Source organism: Podarcis tiliguerta (genome assembly GCF_965153285.1).
Source record: "Podarcis tiliguerta genome assembly, chromosome: 2".
In the NCBI taxonomy this organism is placed as follows: Eukaryota; Metazoa; Chordata; class Lepidosauria; order Squamata; family Lacertidae; genus Podarcis; species Podarcis tiliguerta.
The window spans coordinates 8,392,646-8,413,337 of NC_139535.1; the positions used below are offsets into that span (position 1 = coordinate 8,392,646).

Here is a 20,692-nt window from a genome sequence, read left to right on the forward strand (position 1 = left end):
GACTGAGTGTGGGTACGTATGAATATTTTTAAAGATTGTATGAAATGTAGATTTGGTTGTTGGCCTCTGTTATTTTCTCCTACCAATAGGGAACCTATGTAAGGACTCTATATGGGCTCTTGGATACCCCATAAGGGAAAAAGGGCAGATTTTGTTTGCAACAGTTTGTATATCCGTAATATGTATGTATAAATGTATTAATGTGTGTGTGTGGGGGGGGAATCTCCATTGGGAAGGATCAGTGCTTTTACGTAGCTGCTTTGTTTTATTCTGCCTGGATGTCCTCTGGTAATATTATAAGGTAGCTGTGTTTTATGTTAGGAATCAAGCACAGCTAGGAGTTGTTTTGTTTCCCAGTGTATTTCTTATCAGTAAAATATTTGGTGTAATGCAAGGAAATGTTTACAGTTGTACCTCGGGTTAAGTACTTAATTCGTTCTGGAGGTCTGTTCTTATCCTGAAACTGTTCTTAACCTGAAGCACCACTTTAGTTAATGGGGCCTCCTGCTGCTGCCACGCCGCCGGAGCACGATTTCTGTTCTCATCCTGAAGCAAAGTTCTTAACCTGAAGCACTATTTCTGGGTTAGCGGAGTGTGTAACCTGAAGCGTATGTAACCTGAAGCGTATGTAACCCGAGGTACTGTATTTTGAATGTGAAGCTCGGGGCGGGTCGTCTACAAACAACAGGCCCCCACGATTCCCCCCCCCAATTTTTTTATTGATTTTCACAAAATTATAAACAAACGAACATAAATCATAACCTTATTAAAACTAATCTTATTAACATTGTTAAGTGACTTCCTCGTATCCCCCTAGTTGAATTTCGATGTATATCATTTTAACGGTTTTCCAAATCCAAATTCTTATATAATTAACTTAATCACTTAATATGTTTCTTTCTTATTCATTCAGCATTAAACATACTAATCCATCATTTTACATCTTTAAATCCTAAGCCTATCTGGCTATTGCAAGCTTTTTCCAATTAATTTAACTTAACGTATTTAACTAAATAGTCATTAAATTTCATCCATTCTTCCTGGTCATGGACTCTTCCGCTCAGGTCGGTCCCCACGATTCTTTGCGGGCTTTGAAAGCTCTTTGGCTTTTAAAGCGCCTTCGAAACACATCCTTCCCTCTGAAAGAATTCTGGGCCCTGTAGTTTTACCCCTGGCGGAGCCACAATTCCCAGCAAACTACAGCTCCCAGAATTCTTTGAGAGGAAAACAGCAATTTGGTATCTGCTTTAAAGGGACAGTGTGTGTGCACTGTCTTTTCCCTATTGTGTGTTTGCAGGAAAACAGAGCTGTCCTTAGAGTACCCAGGTGTGTGTGTGTGTGTGTGTGTGTGTGTGTGTGCATGCATCACACCAGCCCTCAAAGTGTTGTGATGTGTTGCTTGTCTGTGTGTGTATTGCCTTTGCTATACATCTGAAATGCTTCTCTAAGGGTTAAGCTAACCGAGTCTCTATTCCTAGGATACCTTTGAGGAAGGAGGGTTGTAAACTGCTTTAAGTCACTTCCTGCTTTTCATGTCTCTCTCTCTCTCTCTCTCTCTCTCTCTCTCTCTCCCTCCCCCCCCCCCAAAAAAAACACCCCTCTCCCAGCCACTGTGGGTAAGATCCAAGGTGTGATGTCCATAGCTGGAGGGGGATCTGGTGAGTTTTCTTGCAAAAGTGTGCATGGGTAGATTAAAGAGAGCGGGGCAGGGGAGATTTGCAGCATGAGAGTTGACATGAAACTCAAGGGGGTGTCCAATAATTTGCATCATTTGTTCCCTTTCTCCCCCCCCCCTTCTTCCTCCTCCTCCCCAGCTGGGCAGATGGAGGCAAGCTTGGCCTTTTAATCTGGAGGGTGGGGTGGGATTTTGGGGAGCCCCCCCCCAAAAAAAAGAAAAAAAGGGGGAAGGCAGTTTTCAATTGTGAGAGTGTAGAAAGGGGAGGGGCAAGGAAAACACACTGGTTTGACCCCCAAGGCAAGGAGGGCGGCCGTTGAGGTCACTTTCCCCATCCATCTGAGGTCACTTTCCCTAGCCATCTGGCTGCCGCACCTAAAAAAACGAATAAACGGGAGATTGCAGAGCTGTGGAAAGGTTCAGAAAAAGTTGTCCAACATGATCAAGGGGGTTGGAGCATATGATGAAAAGGTTGCAGCGTTTTGTGGGGGGGGGGGGAGGGTTGTTTATAGAGAAAAGGGAAAGTAAGAGGGGACGTGTAAGATTATGCAGGGTGTGTCACAAAAAGTGGGTCACAAAAAGTTTTCCTTCCCTCCCTCCTAATTCTAGAATTTTAGGATGCTAATGAAACCAGATGTTGGTAGACAAGCAAAAGGAAGGACTAGTTTTGCACCTTCGTTCTGAGCCTCATGGAAGCAGCCCCCCCAGGTGCTTTGCGAGTGGAATAAAAATGTTAAATAATTATCTGTACCGGTGAGACTCTCAAAACGGCTCCCAAGTGGTCGGGAGCAGCAGGCCGCGGTGGAGGCGGGGACCCCAAAGTTTGCATGAGCAGAAAAATATACTTAGGGAGGTGGAATTAAGGGAGCGCCCCAATTAATTCAAGGGTTTCCGAGGCCTCTCGGTGGTTGTTGTGAGAAGGAAGGGAAAACTGGGAGGGAGGAACGGAATGGAGTATTCTGAGAAAGGGCATGGACTGGCTTGCATTCCGCAATGCAGTGCTTTTGAACGGGTCCTGATAATAGCAACAAGAACAAATTGCCAAACTCTTCTCTGCTAACTGTCCAGTAAATTCATTTGCGATCTGCGGTAGCCTGCCTTTTTAAAATGATTTATTTATTTGTTCAATTTTAATAATACAACAATGTGCAGGAGCCTGTCTTGCACCAGTTTTCAGAACCAGGGAGGCACAGTAAGTAAGTTGACCACAACATAAAAAGCAAAACTTAATCATTTCCCCCTAGGATTAATATGTTCTTTGTTTTCATTAATATAATATTAATACATTTAATTTAAATTTAAAAACGTACTTAAAACAATTCCCATACTGATGCAGGTCAGGGAGGATCTCTGTTTAATCGACTTGTTGGAAGAAGACAGTCTTCAGTAGGAAACAAGAGACGACACCTGTCTAATATTTGAGAGGAGGGAAATCCAAAGGGTATGTTCCACAATATAATAATAATAATAATAATAATAATAACAACAACAACAACAACAATAATAATAATAATAATAATAATAAAATTTAATTTAATTATACCCAGCCACTCTGTGAGGCTCCCAACAGAATATTAAAAACACAATAAAACATCAAACATTAAAAACTTCCCTAAACAGCGCTGCCTTCAGATGTCTTCTTAAAGTCAGATAGTTGCTTATTTCCTTGACATATGATGGGAGGGAGTTCCACAGGGCAGGAGCCACTACCGAGAAGGCCCTCTGCCTGGTTCCCTGTTACCTCACTTCTCGCAAGGAGGGAACCGCCAGAAGGCCCTCGGAGCTGGGCCTCAGTGTCCGGGCTGAACGATGGGGGTGGAGACGCTCCTTTAGGTATACTAAAGGCCCAATATCACAATATTGCAGGATGGACCTCCTGATAGGATGGCATTTGCAGGATTCCCCCTCCTGCAGAGTGCAGTGCAAAGTTGGATATAAAAGGAGTGAGACGGTATAGGGTTTTATATGCCAAAAGCAGCACATTGAACTTAGCTCAGCAGCTGACTAGAAGCCAGTACAGTGGTGCCTCGCAAGACGAAAAGAATCCGTTCCGCGGGTCTTTTCGTCTTGCGGTTTTTTCGTCTTGCGAAGCAAGCCCATTAGCGGATTAGCGCTATTAGCGCTATTGACATTTTAAGGGCTAAAAACGGCTTTTTAAGGGGTGGGGGATTAGCGGTTTTGTTGCTAAAATGCTTTTAGCAGCTTAGCGATTCAGAATAAGGGGTTTTGGAGCAAAAAAAAATAAAAATCAATTTTTTCGTCATTTTTCGTCTTGCGAAGCAAGCCCATAGGGAAATTCGTCTTATGAAGCGCCTCTGCAGACGGAAAACCCTTTCGTCTTGCGAGGCATTCATCTTGCGGGGCACCACTGTATTGCCAATGAGTTGCAGCCTAGTCCTGTGTGTCTTTCCTCAGAAGTTGGCATGCATGTGGCTATAGCTTTAGGCAAAACAGAAGTCCTTACCTCACCTTTTAAAAATAATTATCCCAAGTGTATAGGTCTCCTCCCAGCCAGTGTTTTGCCGGAGGGATGTAAGCACATTAGAGAAAATTAGGTTATGTGCAGTTAAGGTGTTCTCTCTGTTGCAATAAAATGCACTTAAGGAAAGAAATCGACTTTTTGCAGTTAGGAAAGTGACAGGAAAATTCACTGAACAGTATTTTGCCTCAGGAATTCTACTGCCTGCTGGAAATTTAGGTTTTAGAGTGGCTGGGGCTGCCTAGCTGGATGGGCGGGGTATAAATAGTAAAATTATTATTATTATTCCTTCTCTGTTCCAGCAAGCCTGCTTTTTCAAAAACACCCACATTTTGCAGTTAGGAAAGTGACAGTGAAACGCATGCGGAAGTGTGGGACGAATGAATGACTGATGGGAAGATGCTTAAAGACCCTTCTTGTTTTTCTCTGTTCTTCTCATCCTTGGCCTTTCTCTCCTGTAGGGATGAGACCCAATGGCTTTCTTGAACCCTTCAGTTTTGCCTTTCTGATGTGATGTGACTGCCTCATTTGGCAGTGTGGCAGAACAGCCGCCTGCAGACTTTTGCGGGCCCACGACGTAGCATCCGACCTCCTCCAGCTCCCGTCCAAATTTTGCCTTTTCCCCAAGAAACGAGAGAGAATGAGAGCGGAACAAGGAGACCCCTTGGCTGTTCGTCTTCAGTTGGAGGCCGCGCTGGAGCACCAAGTGAAGACAGAAGACTCGCAAGACGTGGTCGGCCCCAAAGCGGTGGCCGTGGACCCGTCTGCCGCCCAGGCTGGGAGCAGTAGAGGATGCTGGGAAAGAAATGGAGCAGCGGTTGTCCTGAGCGAGGAGGATGTGATCCCCTTAGACGTGCCTCTTCATCGGGTGCTGAATTCGACTTGGCCCACGAAGGAACAACCCCTAGCTGAAGAAATGCAGAGCTTCGTGGCGAGGTTGAGTGATGGAGGGGCTTGTATCCCATCCACTGGCCTGGCCAAAGATTTCCTCATGAAGAAGCACAAAGAAGATGATCAGGTGAGCAAGTTGCATCCTGATATTTTTCCAAGTGATTATCTGGTGGGTAACAAGTACTGCATTCTTTCTTTAAAAAAATGTTTAGGGGTACTCTCCTTTTCACTCAAGAAAACCACCATTTTATAGTTCAAATCGGGGGGAAATAAATACAGTCAATCAGGGGTAGCAATGGAACTGGCGATTCACCGTGCTAGAGAAGAAACTTTTTTTTTTTTTTAAATAGTTTCTTCTCCCGTTAGATTCACAAAATGTTTAGGGGTATGTGTACCCCTGCGTCCTCCCAGAAAAAAAGCACTGGTAACAAGTAGATAAATAGGTACCGCTCTGGCGGGAAAGTAAACGGCGTTTCCGTGTGCTGCTCTGGTTCAACAGAAGTGGCTTAGTCCTGCTGGCCACATGACCCGGACGCTGTACACCGGCTCCCTCGGCCAATAAAGCGAGATGAGTGCCACAACCCCAGAGTTGATCATGACTGGACCTAATGGTCAGGGGTCCCTTCATCTTTACCTTTAACAGGTATGCTGGTCATCTAAGTCGGGCGATTCTCAAATCTTTCACTGTGGCAGGAGTCTCCACTGTTAAGCAAAACAGTGTAAAACCGCAGTCAAATATTTTTACATGATTTTCTGAAAGTGCTTATTACTGCTAATGGTAGCAAATGAAGTAAGGCTGATTTTTAAAAAAACTTTTATTTTTAGATCAGTTTTGTTCTGAATTTAACAGTATTACAAACCACTGGTTTAGGGTGAACAATTAATGAAAGTGATGGGAAGGAAGGGAATAGATTACTGGGAAGCCAGCCCAGGGCAGCAACGTTTGAAAGCAGAAAACTTAAGGCTTTGAGAAAGTTTGCTGCCAGTTTCCTGATCTCAGTCTCCGTTTCCTGATCACCGACTTCAGAGAGATCCTTTTGGGGCATGGAGGAGGGAGAAAGGTTGTTTTCTGCTGCTCCAGAGAAGCGGACACGGAGCAATGGATCCAAACTACAAGGAAGAAGATTCCACCTAAACATTAGGAAGAACTTCCTGACAGTAAGAGCTGTTTGACAGTGGAATTTGCTGCCAAGGAGTGTGGTGGAGTCTCCTTCTTTGGAGGTCTTTAAGCAGAGGCTTGACAACCATATGTCAGGAGTGCTCTGACGGTGTTTCCTGCTTGGCAGGGGGTTGGACTCGATGGCCCTTGTGGTCTCTTCCAACTCTATGATTCTATGATCTCGCAATCCTTTGTGTTACTTTGGGTGGTGCCACAGAGAAGGCCCTGCGTGCCCAATATATGTGTCACTGCTGGCAGTTGTTTCAGGAGCTGGGCCCCCGTTGGAAGACTGGAGTCAGGCTTATGTGTGAAGAGTTGGCCCCTTTTATTTTCCTGACTTGGGGGGGGGGGGTCCCTCTCTTTGTTTTGTGTGCAGGTGGCATTCATGGGCGTGGCTGCTGACTCCCCCCAGGCAGGGGCTCCATCAGACATTTTGCAGAGGCCCCTGATCAGAGTGATGGCGCAGGAAAATGATGGCGACACAGATTTCCCTGGTAAGGATTTCTGGTGCTTGATGGTCCCTATGGATCACCTATATATTTTGGAAGGTTTGGAACTTTCCCAAAATGTATTCCTTCTGTCGCTTGAGGCTCCTGCTCTTAAATAAGATGTTAATTTAGCCATCATAGCAAAGTGACATCTTTTATAGCTCCTTGTGTTGCTGATTTACGGAATTCAATATACGATTCAGCAGCAGCAATATAAGGGTTTTGTTACCTTTATCTTTACCTTACTCTGTAATTCAAGAGACTAGTCACTATTTTAAAAACCTTAAACCTGTGGTAGTGAATCAAAAAAGTGTGGTTAACATTTGTACTGCAGACCAGAATGCTTTTCCAATTCTGACTTGGTGGGTGAGTGCTAACAATTGTCCTCGCAGTCCAAACTTTTTAGTTATCCTTACTTCTGGAAGCCTTCCAGTTCAAGCACGATGGACTGGAAAACGATACCTTCCTTTGTTCTTTTAATGGAAAATCCTTAACGAAACTTTGAGCATTAGCACAGTGGAGAGAGACCTTGTGTTAATCCAGAAGGTTAAGCGTAGTTTTTGTCATTGGGATCATCCCAACCATTTTGTTCTGGTAAAATGAGCAATTAATTGTTCGCTTTGAGTGCCACACCTCATTCCAGGTGAAAGATATAGTTTAGTGATTGAATTAGAATAAATGGAGTATGTTGTTACGTAGTGTGCGTAAGAATACGTTTTTATGTTGTGAACCGTCCCATGATCTTCGGATGAAGGGCGGTACGCAAATTATTATTATTTGATTAAATTTTATTAAGTTACAGTGTTTTTAACATACACAGTCAAAACAAAATTTCATCTTTTCTCTTACTTTTATCAACTTCTCACCCCATTTTCCATGTTCTTGCTTTTCCCCTTCTGCACTTTATCGTCTATCTATTAAATCATAACTACAGTATAATAATCTAATTACTTCTGTAGCTCATAACTCAAATCCTGCTCGCAAGTTCATCATACTGTAATATTTCTTTATAATAGTCTGAAAAGGCATCCATTCTTCCTTAAAACAGCATTAGATTCTCCTAATTTTGTCAGTTCTGTATAGTCTATTATCCTACAAATTGAATAAATAATTCTAACAATTTTTGTGCACTCGAAACAGGTTTGCACCTTATCAAAGTATTTTTTGTGTTTTCCTTCTTTCTTTCTTTCTTTCTTTCTTTCTTTCTTTCTTTCTTTCCATCTCTCAGCACATCTTAGAGTTATTTCTTATCTAGCACACCAATAATGACAGGAGCCGAGTGCCAGAGGATAACTGCCTTGTCATTGTGTTGTCTGCTTTGCAGGTGGAGAGCTGTTTACTGAAATAAGTCATGGCTCATCTTCATTTTGTGCTGGGATAGAAACAGATGCTATGGATTCCGATCAGGTGAGGCAAAGACCCTCAAAGGGACTTCCTTTTGTTTCACACACACACCCACACACACACACACACACACACCCTGGAGGTCCACATTTGGCCCTTGAGTCTTAGGTTCCCCCAGTGCTTTTTTTCCTGGGGGGACGCAGGGGTACGCATGCCCCTAAACTTTCTGTGAATCTTAATGGGAGAAGAAACTAAAAATTTTAACTTTTTTAGTTTCTTCTCTAGCACGGTGAATCGTCAGTTCCGCTGCTACCCCCGATGGCGGCTTCATTTCCTTTCCCGGTGTTTCCTGAGTCTCAGACAGAAGCGGGCGTTTAATGTGTGAAGCAGTGTGGAATGTGGATGTGTGGTGTTTTACTAATGAAAGTTTGGCCTCGTTGAGGGGCAGTATTTCAATATGAGTAATGCATGTTCTTTGTACTTTTGTCCCTTTACTGTCTTTATTTCCCCCCGATTCGAACTATAAAATGGTGATTTTCTTGAGTCAAAATGAGACTACCCGTAAACAATTTTTAAAAAGAAAAAATAGTAATGATAATAGTAGTAATAAAATAAAATTAATATTGGGGGGGGGGGAAGAAAAAAAGAAAAAATAGCGCTGAGTTCCCCAATCCTAGGATACAGGGAAGTGGAAAGTTTTCCACCATGCGTGAGACTCTTTGTAAGAATGACTCCCCACCATCCCAACTTCCTTCCAGGGGCCTGTGACCTTTGAGGAAGTGGCTGTGCATTTCACGGAGGGGGAGTGGGGCCTCCTGGACCCAGACCAGAGAGCCCTCTACAGGGACGTCATGGTGGAGAACTATGGGAACGTCGCCTCTCTAGGTAAGGATCCCTTGGCTGTGGCAGAGAATCGGGCCTTGCCTGCAGAAGGTCCCAGGTTCAGTTCTGGGCTGCGAATGTACCCTGCCTGAATCCCTTAAAGACTGCTGCCGGTCAGTGTAGGCGGTGCTGAAACAGGTGGACCAATGGTCTGGCTTGGGACAAAGCATCTTCTTATAATCCTATCACGGCTCTGGGTGAAGTCATCTCAAATATGTCACCTGGATAGCTCAGTTGGTTAGAGCGTGATGCTGAGAGCCAGTGTGGTGTAGTGGTTAAGAGCGGTAGATTCGTAATCTGGGGAACCGGGTTCGCGTCTCCGCTCCTCCACATGCAGCTGCTGGGTGACCTTGGGCTAGTCACACTTCTTTGAAGTCTCTCAGCCCCACTCACCTCACAGAGTGTTTGTTGTGCGGGAGGAAGGGAAAGGAGAATGTGAGCCGCTTTGAGACTCCTTTGGGTAGTGATAAAGCGGGGTATCAAATCCAAACTCTTCTTCTTCGATCCCCGTATGGGACAGCTGCATATTCCTGCATTGTAAGGGGGTTGAATTAGATGATCCTCAGGGTCCCTTCCAACTCTGATTCTATTTTGAGCCATTCTATGTTGAGACATAGGGACACGGGTGGCGCTGTGGGTTAAACCACAGAGCCTAGGACTTGCCGATCAGAAGGTCGGCAGTTCGAATTCCCACGATGGGGTGAGCTTCCATTGTTCGGTCCCTGCTCCTGTCAACCTAGCAGTTTGAAAGCACATCAAAGTGCAAGTAGATAAATAGGTATCGCTGTAGCGGGAAGGTAAACGGCGTTTCCGTGCGCTGCTCTGGTTTGCCAGAAGCGGCTTAGTCATGCTGGCCACATGACCCGGAAGCTGTACGCCGGCTCCCTCAGCCAATAAAGCGAGATGAGCGCCACAACTCCAGAGTTGTCCGCGACTGGACCTAATGGTCAGGGGTCCCTTTACCTTTATGTTGAAACATAAGGAAGTGCCACAGCTCACTGGTAGAGGCAGGCAGGACATCCCAGCTTCAATCCCCAATATCTTGAGAGGCGTCCAAACCTACAGAGAACAGATGGACAGACCACTTTCTAAAATAAGTAGCAGATAATTGTTAACAGCCATTGACCGATCTCTCTAACCCTCAAGGTGAGAAACTTCCTGGCCTGCAGAACCTGCAAAACCCTAAACTCCCATCTTCCCTGATTGCTGCTCATGTTGGCTGCAGTGCGGATGGGAACTGGAGTCTGAGAAAATCTGAAAGCCTACAGCAGATTCACCCTCAATCCCTCAGTTAGAAGATCTTGCCTTCCCAAATATTGTGCTGGAGTGGCAGTGGGCAGGGTGGTTTCAGAGTGGCTGGTACGAAGTTCCTCAAGAAAGCCAGAAATAATAGCTTTGGGGTGTGTGATGGGCTTTTTCCTGTTCTTCTCCAGAAGGGCCTCCGGTTCCTAAACCTGATCTCATCTCCTGGTTGGAAGAAAAGGAAGAGATATTTGACCAGAGCTCTGAAGAAGCAGAACAACCAACAGGTAGATTCTTAATTGCAGCATTTGGGACTTTTTAGGGGGGCAGGGGGGGCTTGTCAACCTGGGAAGGTAGCCCATGTAGGAGAATGATAAAGAAAACAGGAAGACACAATGAGAGATAAAGGAGGTGCTGTGGGATTGGTGGAAGTCAATGTCTTGTTGTTTTAGTGTTAATAATATTAACTTGTATGATATGGATTTTTTCTTTTTTTTTTAGTTTTCGAATGTTGAGTTTTGTGTGTTGTGTATTGTTATTTTTTGATATCTTTCATGTTGTTGTGTGGAAAATACTAATAAAATTAATTATAAAAAAAAAAAGGAGAAGGAAACTCTGATCTTCCCTGGTTTTTGCTGCCAAGGATTGACTTAGCATGTCTTCCAAACGCAGGGCTCATGATGAAGCTCCTTCCCTTGGTCATAGTTCATGGTTCCTGAGGAACAAGGCTATGTCCTTGGGTCGGAGAGAGCTTCACCACGAGGCCCAGTTTGGAGGCCACGCTGAGCCAATCCATGGCTGAGCTCTGGACATCAAAACGCAGCTAGGAGGAGCAAAGCAAAAAGCAGCTGTGAGGTCCTTTTCAGGAGCTTCTCCAAGCCAAGTTTGGCCTGGCCTGTTGTGTGAACCAGGCCACCATCTGATTCGTGAGGCATCTCCCCAGGGTTTTGGGGTGAAATCTCGTGGTTTAAGGTGCCGTTTCCCCCTTACGACCTTCTTGGTCTCCTGTTTCAGTGGCCGATCTCTGGGGGAGCGAACACAGCGGGAGACCGACTGAAGTAACTCCGAAAGGGAGCGAGATGGAAGAGGCGAAGGAAAGCGTTGGAAACGGAAGAGAAGCCGAGACGCCTGAGGGAAATCAGCCGAGAGAGACATGGCAGAAGGAATCAGCTGGTAGATTTACTTATTTGAAGATTCATATCCTGGTTTTCTGTCCAATTCAGACAGAAATTGATCTTTTCTCCTCTCCCCTTCGCCACAGATAGCGCGACTGGGACCTCCCTCAGCATAGAGGACTCTCAAGAGGAAGGCCTTTTGTCAGAAGAGCCACTCGAGGCACAACCAGGAGGATCCCAAGAGGGCATTTCTTTTGTGACTGAAGCTGCAGAGAGTGAGTGTCCGCTGCGAGCCAGGATGGGGGCCCTTTGCCTTCCCACCAAGATGCTGTTTGACTGCGGCCACATCTGTACCAGACAACCAAAGCAGTCTTATCCCATTTTAAACAAGGAAGCCGTGCTTCTTTTCTCTTTCTGAAATAATTTTTATTTGGTTTTAAAAAATAGAAACTTATAACAAAATCAATTAAAAGTCCATATAAAGAGATTGCCCCAAATCTCAAGATTCCCCCCCCCATCCCCTCCATGGGTCCTAATGTCAATATTTGCAACTGCATATCAATCCGTTACCCACTTTTTTTCATCCGTCCAAATTGCCCATAGTCTTTGTTACCTTACAAGTGAGGTTAAAATCCTGCTAACGTTTTCATCTTCTTACAATGGTCTCCTGAATAAATTATAATTTCCCCCCATTCTTTTTCTAAAGTTCTTGTCCTCTTGGTTCCTAAAGCTTTCCAGTTAATTTTGGCGTTTCAGCGTAGTCCATCAACTTGGTTTGTCATTCTTCCCTGTTCGGGATTGTTTCTTCTTTCCCTCTCAGAAGCCATGTTCGCTAAGGGTGCTGAGAGTTATTAAGAAGCACAGCCCTTCTCTTCAAAGAGAGACAATTCCCTGAGTTTGATAGGAAGAGGGATTGACTGTTAAGCCATGCTGGGAGTGGGGGTTCTGAGAAAGGAGCAGGGTTCTCCCCACAGTTCTTAATAAACCACACTTCCCAAGATTCTTTGGGGGAGGCCATGATGGTTTCTACACAAACTCTCACACACTGCCTCCGGCCTTCATCCAGGCAAAACAGGTGGTAACATCAGAGTTCAAGGAGGGTGCAAAGTAGGGTTGGTCAGGGGTGTCGCCTGTGAGGTAACTGGGGGGGCTCAGGAGGGGCATTTGGCACCAAGGCATGAGGCACCCATTGTTGGGATAGGGTAGCGATGACATGGAGCTGCCCCCGTCTGACCCCAGGTGTGTTTTGGTGGTTAGAATGGCAGGCTGGGACCTGTGACTCTGGAGTCCAAATCCACACTCAGCCAGGAAGCTCACTGGGGTGACTTTGGACCAGTCACTTTCTCTTGGCGTAATTTACCTCGCAGAGTTGTTGTGGGATAAAGTAGAGGTGTGGGGGGGAGCCAGGTGTAGCACTTGAAACACCTTGGAGGAAAGGAAAGGATATAAATTTAATAACAATACAGTGGTACCTCTGGATGCGAACGGGATCCGTTCCGGAGCCCCGTTGGCATCCTGAGTAGAACATAATATGCGACTGGGCGTGTCGTGTTTTGCCGCTTCCGCGTGCACGTGACGTCATTTTGAGCATCTGTGCCAGTGGCGAAACCCAGAAGTAACGCGTTCCATTACTTCTGGGTTGCCGTGGAGCGTAACCTGAAAACATTCAACCTGAAGCATATTTAACCCAAGGTATGACTGTACAGTGGTACCTCGGGTTAAGTGCTTAATTCGTTCTGGAGGTCTGTTCTTAACCTGAAACTGTTCTTAACCTGAGGTACCACTTTAGCTAATGGGGCCTCCTGCTGCTGCTGCCATGCCGCCGGAGCATGATTTCTGTTCTCATCCTGAAGCAGAGTTCTTAACCTGAGGTACTGTTTCTGGGTTAGCGGAGTCTGTAACCTGAAGCGTCTGTAACCTGAGGTACCACAGCAGTCAGTTGAGGAACACAGGGAGCTGTCTTTTACCAAGTCAGATTCTTGGCCCACCCAGCTCAGTATTGTCTTCCCTGACTGGCAGCAGCTCTCCAGGCTTTCAAACCTGGATGGCCATCTGTCATGGATGTTTAAGCTGAGATTTCTGCATTGCAGGGGGTTGGACTGGATGACCCTTGGGGTCCCAACCAGAGCTGTCAACGTTTCCCTTTTTTAAAGGGAAATTCCCTTATTCTGAATAGGATTCTTCGCAAGAAAAGGGAAAAGTTGACAGCTATGGTCCCAACTCTACTGTTCTATGATTCTGTAAGTGGGAGTCTCTCCCAGCCCTGCACAGAGATGTCAGGATTTGAGCTTGGGAATTTTTGCATGCAAAGCAAGTCTACCACCGATCCGTGGTATCCTCCTTTTTTTATTATTATAATTTTTATTAAATTTCTTTTTTACATTTTAGAATATTCACTTAACCTTAAAACATCAGTGACTTCCGTTCCTCTCTTTCCATGGTTCATATTGCACAACATAAATCCCTGCGTATTTTATATAAACTAAACCATTCAGTATTCCATTATAACATCCACCCAAACTTATTTACACTGTTGAATTTAACTTAATGCTGTCCACATTTTCAGATATACACAATTTTCCTCCGTATATTCAATAAACATTTTCCAATCATCTTTAAACGTATGTTCTTGTTCTCTTATTCTAAATGTTAGGTCCACAAGCTGTGCATATTCCATCAGTTTAAGTTGGCATTCTTCTTTAGTTGGGACTTTGCTTATTTTCTATTTTGGGGCTAACAGAACACGAGCCGCAGTAGTGGCATAAATAAATAGCCTTCCCAGGTGTCAAAAAGGCTGTCGTCTCTTCCCTTAAAGATGCCAAAGGGATCTACAGGCAAAAGAACCATTTTTCAGCTCTTTGTTCTTTGCAGAAATAGGCTTGTTGCTATTTCGCAGAGTTTGAATCTTTTACATTTCCTTCGCTTTTGTATTGATCTCTCTCCCTCCCTCTCTCCTAGGTGATGGCTGGGAGAGCGAGAGTGAATGGGAACCATACGGTGTGTTGTCGGACGATACAGAGGATGAAGATAATGTTGGGGATCAAGGAGAACTAGAGCAAAACGGGGACGACCAAACAGAAGAAGACTGGCGAGATAAACCCAATTGCCAGGGCAGCGACTTCAACGGGTTGCCAGCTCCGGCGAAAGTTTACAAAGGCAAAAGAAAAAACCAGTGCAAGGTTTGCGGGAAGAGCTTCACGCGCAAGGCGAGCCTTAAGGTTCATCAGAGAATCCACACGGGGGAGAAGCCCTACAAGTGCACAGTCTGCAGCAAAGGCTTTTGCGACAAAACCAGCTTTCTTCGACATCAGAGAATCCACACGGGCGAGAAGCCGTACAAATGCCCCGAGTGCGGGAAGAGCTTTAACCGGACCACAAATCTCATCACGCATCAAAAGACGCACGTGGAGACCAGGGAGAAGACGTTCCACTGCTCGAGCTGCAGCAAGAGCTTTTACAACAAGTACAGCCTCAAGACTCACTGGCGCAGCCACACGGGGGAAAAGCCCTACAAGTGCTCCAGCTGCAGCAAGAGTTTCTGCGACAAGTCGAACCTGGAGGCCCACTGGCGAGTGCACACCGGCGAGAGGCCCTTCGAGTGCACGGAATGCGGGAAGAGCTTCAGCGACCGCAGGACCCTCCTCCGACATCAGAGAATCCACACCGGGGAGAAGCCCTACAAGTGCACGGAGTGCGGGAAGAGCTTCAACGACCTGGCCACGCTGCTCCGCCACCAGAAGATCCACACGGGCGAGAAGCCCTATCGCTGCACCGAGTGCGGGAAGAGCTTCAACCAGAGCTCTCACCTCATCCGCCACCAGAACACGCACGACGCCCAGCGCCACAAAGGCCGGTCGCGCAAGGCCAAGGCTGCGGTCGGAGCCAATATCTTTCTGGACATCACTCAGAGCTTCACTCCCGAGAGCATCGGCTTCACGCAAGAGAACTATTACGGATATGCTCACCCTGCGGAAACCTTTCACTGGCCCATTACGTCTTACGCACCCTCGGCGGAGGCCGGAGAAGGAGGGGTGCCCAACCTGTGGACAATCGAGGAGACTTCCGTCGGAGATCAAGCCATCCTAGTCATGAAAGAGTTAACCGAGGACAGGACCTTGACGCTGTGAAGGATGCTCAGAGCAGGGAAGGGGCTTCATCCAGGCCTGCTACGGCCATCGAGTAAGATTGTCCGGTCAAGCAAGAAAGCCATGCTTTAGACATTCCTGAAAAGAAGCATGTTTGAAAGCAGAGAACATCCAAGATCTGACTGGCAGAAGCTCCATTTGGATCTTTAGGCACAGGATCTTCAGAAAGGGAGATCCAGCTCTGCAGGGAAGATTCCTTGCATTTCACAGCTATGCCCACTTCCTGCTTGACTTAAGAGGAGAGATCTATCATTACTGAACAGAGAACGGGGATTCTCAAAGATTACATTTTTGGGTGTATGCCTTCAAAAAAAAAGGGAAAAGAGGCAGAGCATTAAAAACAACACTGTTTTGGTTCTGACCCAGTTGCTGCTCTCTTCAGCTTCCAAAATCGATGGTGATTCTGTACTCTCTCAGACTAGATGGAAGCAAAACGACTGAATGAGATTCAGCAACTGGCTGTGGCAGAATGAATGACAATCAGGGTGGTCTGTAAAAAAAACACACCCCGCTTTTGTCCTCCCCCATATTTCGAAAGATGGTCATTATTTAACTTGGGGGGAGGGGAGGGAATTTGGACACCCATCCTGCTTGTTCTGACCCACACCAAATTTTAAAGAGGGTGTTTTAAAAGGGGTTCGTTGCCTCTTGGCATCAGTTTGGTTAAAAATTCTAGACTCTCACATTTTTTAACCTGGTCGTATAGATTTGCTCTAGCAGAGATGGAAGTGGAAGGGAGGGGTATCACCAGAAAGGTTTCTTGTTTTCCACACTTCTAACATAGTTAAAAAGGGATGATTTTCCAAAACGATATTTCTGGAAACATGTGGGTTGGATTTTGCACCGCATTGGGGGAGTCGCACAATGTTGGGCGGCAGGGCAGTTCGGCGTATTTGGGTTTGTTTGGCGGCTGAAGAAAGTCACAGTTATAGAATCACAAAACTAGATAGTACATCACCTGAACTGGGAATCTCCAAGCCCGCAATGGGAAGCATGCGAAAGAGCACTCTGCTTAACAGTTATCAGCTGATTTGTGAGACTGAGACATAGGTTAACAGGTTCTGCTGAAATCTGGCAAAAATAAAATAAATTACTGAGAGCAGGTTCCTATTAATTGAGTTTGGGATGCAGACACTCCCTGCAAATGGTGCTACAATTCCCATAATCCCTGAGCGCTGGCCATGCTGGCTGGAGCTGATGGGAACTAGAGTCTAAGAATAAGCGATATAGCTGCCTCATGAATATCCGAGGGAGCGTACCTTATTCCCGAATGTACTGGCATGTGTGGGCTTTAGTTTTTTGTATTAGCAACCTCTGCCACGAGACTTCAGCATGTTGCAGCGCTTTTATTTTCCTTGGTCTCTGTGTGGGCTCTTGGGAAAAAAATCATACAAATGTTTTTATATAGGCTGCAATCCTATGCAAAATAGCAAGGGAGTAAAACCCCCTTGAAATCAGAAGGCCTTACTTCCAAGTAAAGACGTTTTAAGACTGCACCGAGATCAGCCTTGTGTTTTAACAGCTCGCTTGGTCGCCACAGGCGAGCAGGAATTCCATGCAGGCGAGTGTGTGGGCTCAGGCCAGTTCTCCTGTACCAGCCTTGTTGGACTCCATTCTAGCCTTAAAGGAAGGAAATTCCTCTTCATAACAGCACAGGAGGCAAAGGGTAGAAGATAGACCCTCCTTCACCACATCAACCAGTATGCTTAATAGAAAGCAGGGTTGTTGTTGTTGTTGTTGTTGTTGTTTTGTTTCCCAGCCTGCTCAGTGGCTGGTAGTGAAAAGGACTTGTGGGCAAATGATTTTTATGAGCTTACTTACAAGGCTGGCTTAGATTTTTGGCTTGGTCAGAGGACCAAACCCCCCCCCCCCCCAATACATAATTTGGGGAGCAAAGAATCCTTCGCAGAGGCAAAACAGTTTCGCCTCCACACAAGTCCCAAATAAATGTTAATAAAGGAAGCAGCTCTTGATCAATAAGCAATTGTGGTTGGTTGGTTGGTATGGTTATAAAAGCAAATATTATGGGCTATTCTGAGACTAAATCAAAGGTATGGATGCCTCAACCTTTCACTCCAACAGGTATGCTAACACTTTTGAGTACTTTTAAGCCTGCAATGCTGAAACCGCTTCTCGGACTGCAGCGGGACTTTGCTTCTGCATAAAGATGCAAAACAGTTGTGCTGTCATTTGTAATGTAGAGTAGAGAGCAACAATATTAGTGGGGAACTGGGCTTAGTGGGTGCACGGGATGTTTTGTGAACAGTACGGAGGGTCGGGTGAGGCACGCTGGACCGTCTCTGTGGGGTATATTACCTTCCACGAATGCGTTATGCTAAGCTTTTTGACTATTGAGAGGTTACATTTTATAAATTGCCAATAAAAGCATCCTGTCATTCAAAGAAAATTGCTATAGTGCATGGCGTTTCTCAGAGTTTCATAGCAGTAGCTCATCTACGGGGATGATTAAGGTACAGGGGTGATATCGTATGAAAATCATTTCATTTCTTAAATCATCCTGGACATGTCAAACCTTGCCCTTCTTAAATGCTGACATTTACCAGTTAATGATGGAGAAAGAGGGTATGATTCTTTCCAGGCACTCTGTATTTTTGAGATCTGTCCCTGACTGTCAGGGATCTGCATCCAGTCCATGGGAAATGATACTCTTGTAGAATTCATTCTAGCAGACTGTAGTTGGTCTTGAAACTTACAGTAAGATACTGTATTAGAAAGAATTTTATCATTATACTTGTTTTGGAAACGTAAAACCAAATAAATGCTAAATGTCACTCCTCACTTGCGAAAAACAGAAACAAGAAAAATACTTGGTCATTTACCAAATCATCATCTTCTTCTTCTTTTAACCGAATCATCTTGTGCTTTGGATTTACTGATAAATGTCAGAATTTTCTCTGATTGCCATTGCATCCCTCCCCTGGACTCCAGCGACCTTAACATTGTCGCGAAGCATCAACGTCAAGGATTCCAAGTTGTACTGTATCATAGACATTCTGTACATTTTAAAATATTTTAACCTAGATTTTGCTTATTGTTATCCATGCTTAGTCCACATTATTGTTACCTGTCTTACGTCGAAATCCTCTCATTTTAATCTCGTTCGTTTACTGTGTTTGCAAATTTTTGCTGTGAAATACCGCGCAATATGACTACCTTGCGATATGACTTTCCGCCATGTTAATATGCAAGTGAAGATAAATAAAGGCAGGTGAGGGGAAATAGGGAAAGATCGCCACGATCCCCGAGATGTGGGACTCCATTTTGAAAAGTCGCCAACTCTTCGAAAGAAACTGAATTTACAAATGTACACTGCCTTGGGTTCTCTTTGACCATTGTGTGTAAATTCAGGATAGAGAGCAAAACAAATGGCTTCTCCAAATTAAGTCCTCCCCCTATTTTGTTACACTGTGTAGGGAGTCGTCTATGTGTGGAGGTTTGTTTCTGAGGTTTTTTTTTTTTAAAAAAATAACTGGATGTTGTAGGTGGCTGCCTTTATTATGCATGGTTGCTTTAAGAGTTTTTTAGTGTATTGGCAAAATGTTCTGCAAATAAAGAGTAACGAATGACAATTTCTTTGCACATATTAAATTTTGCATGTCCAATACCACCAGAACTGAGTCCTGTGTAAAAAACCTGAAGTGCAGAATTAAGGAAAATGCTGCCAACTCACCAAAATAAAATAAAATCGAGAAAAATGGTAAGGGTTGTACACAGAGCCGTACACAGAGAAGACTCATAAAAGTTAATGGACCTGGCTTGCCAGTAGTACGCGTGAAAATAATTTAGGGGTCTTAGTCGACCACAAGCTTAATATCGCAGTTTGATGCAGCAGCAAAAAGAGCTAATGCTATTCTAGGCTGCATCAGCAGAAGTCTAGTGTAATAATACAGCCTCTGTGCTTCCTTGGTCAGAGCACAACTGGAATACTGTGTCCAATTCTGGGCACCACAATTTAAGGAGGATATTAACAAGCTTGAACGTATACAGAGGAGGGCAACCAAGATGATCAAGGGTCTGGAAACCGAGCCTGATGAGGAACGGTTGAAGGATCTGGGTATGACTAGCCTGGAAAAGAGGAGGCTGAGAGGATATATGATAGGCATCTTCAAATATCTCAAGGGCTTTTTCACAGAAGAGGGAGCAAGCTTGTTTTCTTCTCCTCTGGAGGGTAGGACCCGAGCCAATGAATTCAAATTACGAAAAATAGAGATTCCAATTAAACATTAGAAAGAACTTTCTGATGGCAAGAGCTCTCTGGCAGCCATAGGAAACGCAGGGAGCAAGGTGTCCCTAGGCCTGAAACGATGGGGCCTGGCTGTTTCTCGTTCGCTCTCAGATGGAAGTCACGCAACATAGCGTTCACATTGTGTGGTGTTTTTTCCAAGCGTTTCCAAACTGGATAGAATAAATTAGATACTGGGTTTAAAACAACCCCCCTCTTCAGAAAACATACAAGCACCACCTGCAGAGAGTTGTCAGAAGACCCCCCCCCCATCCCCAGAATTCCCTGGGAAGAGATCGATTGTTAAAGTCCTCTGGTCATCAGAGCTTTGCAAGGGGAATAGCAAGGTTTCCCAGCAACTGCTAGGACATTGCGGATGCCCTGGCACCTGTGGGCACCACGTTGGAAAAGGCAGATGTAGGAAAATAATACTGAGCTGCGTGGACCAATGGCCTGATGAGGTTATAACAGGGGCCAGCAAACTTTTTCAGCAGGGGGCCGTTCCACTGTCCCTCGGACCTTGTGGGGGGCTGGACTATATTTGGGGGGGGGGGGGATGAACGAATTCCTATACTCCACAAATAACCCAAAGATGCATTTTAAATAAATATTTATGGGACCGCCTCTCCTGGTATGCCCTGCAGAGGACCTTAAGGTCCATGAATAATTATAGTTTAGAGGTCCCAGGCCCTAAGGAAGTAAGATTATCCTCCACCAGGAACAGGGCCTTCTCAGTGATGGCTCCGACCTGGTGGAATGCTCTGTCCCATGAGACCAGGGCCCTGCAGGATTTAACTTCCTTCCACAGGGCCTGTAAGACAGAGCTATTCCGCCTGGCTTTCAATTTGAACTTAGCCTGATCTTTTATTCCTCTTCCTTCCCCCTCCTCCCATTTTTATGAAGATTACCCGCTCTGGGATCCCACAGCTAATTCTCTCCTGGTCTCCTCGCTGGCCCAAATAGGACTAATTTAGCCAGCAAAATGTTTATTGGATGGTTCCCCTCCCCCCCAAATTGATTTCTGAATTC

General features: G+C 45.2%; 1 protein-coding gene across 4 annotated transcripts in view; it reads left to right on the forward strand.

Annotated features, from left to right (window-relative positions):
- LOC310670224 (uncharacterized protein) overlaps window positions 1–19,010 on the forward strand; it is a 58,500-nt gene extending 39,490 nt beyond the window's left edge. Inside the window, exons 4-13 of one of the 4 annotated variants that reach the window (XM_083425142.1) lie at window positions 1,608–1,658; window positions 2,285–2,383; window positions 4,616–5,172; window positions 6,581–6,698; window positions 8,017–8,099; window positions 8,795–8,921; window positions 10,352–10,447; window positions 11,175–11,333; window positions 11,422–11,550; window positions 14,234–19,010. In XM_083425142.1, the coding sequence (XP_083281268.1) occupies window positions 4,795–5,172; window positions 6,581–6,698; window positions 8,017–8,099; window positions 8,795–8,921; window positions 10,352–10,447; window positions 11,175–11,333; window positions 11,422–11,550; window positions 14,234–15,402 (2,259 nt within the window). In that variant the 5' untranslated portion in view covers window positions 1,608–1,658; window positions 2,285–2,383; window positions 4,616–4,794 and the 3' untranslated portion in view covers window positions 15,403–19,010. Of the gene's footprint in view, window positions 1–1,607; window positions 1,659–2,284; window positions 2,384–3,035; window positions 3,117–4,615; window positions 5,173–6,580; window positions 6,699–8,016; window positions 8,100–8,794; window positions 8,922–10,351; window positions 10,448–11,174; window positions 11,334–11,421; window positions 11,551–14,233 lie in introns of those variants that run through there. The other 3 variants (XM_083425140.1, XM_083425143.1, XM_083425141.1) reach the window with 3 other exon arrangements.
- Window positions 19,011–20,692: the final 1,682 nt, after the last annotated feature.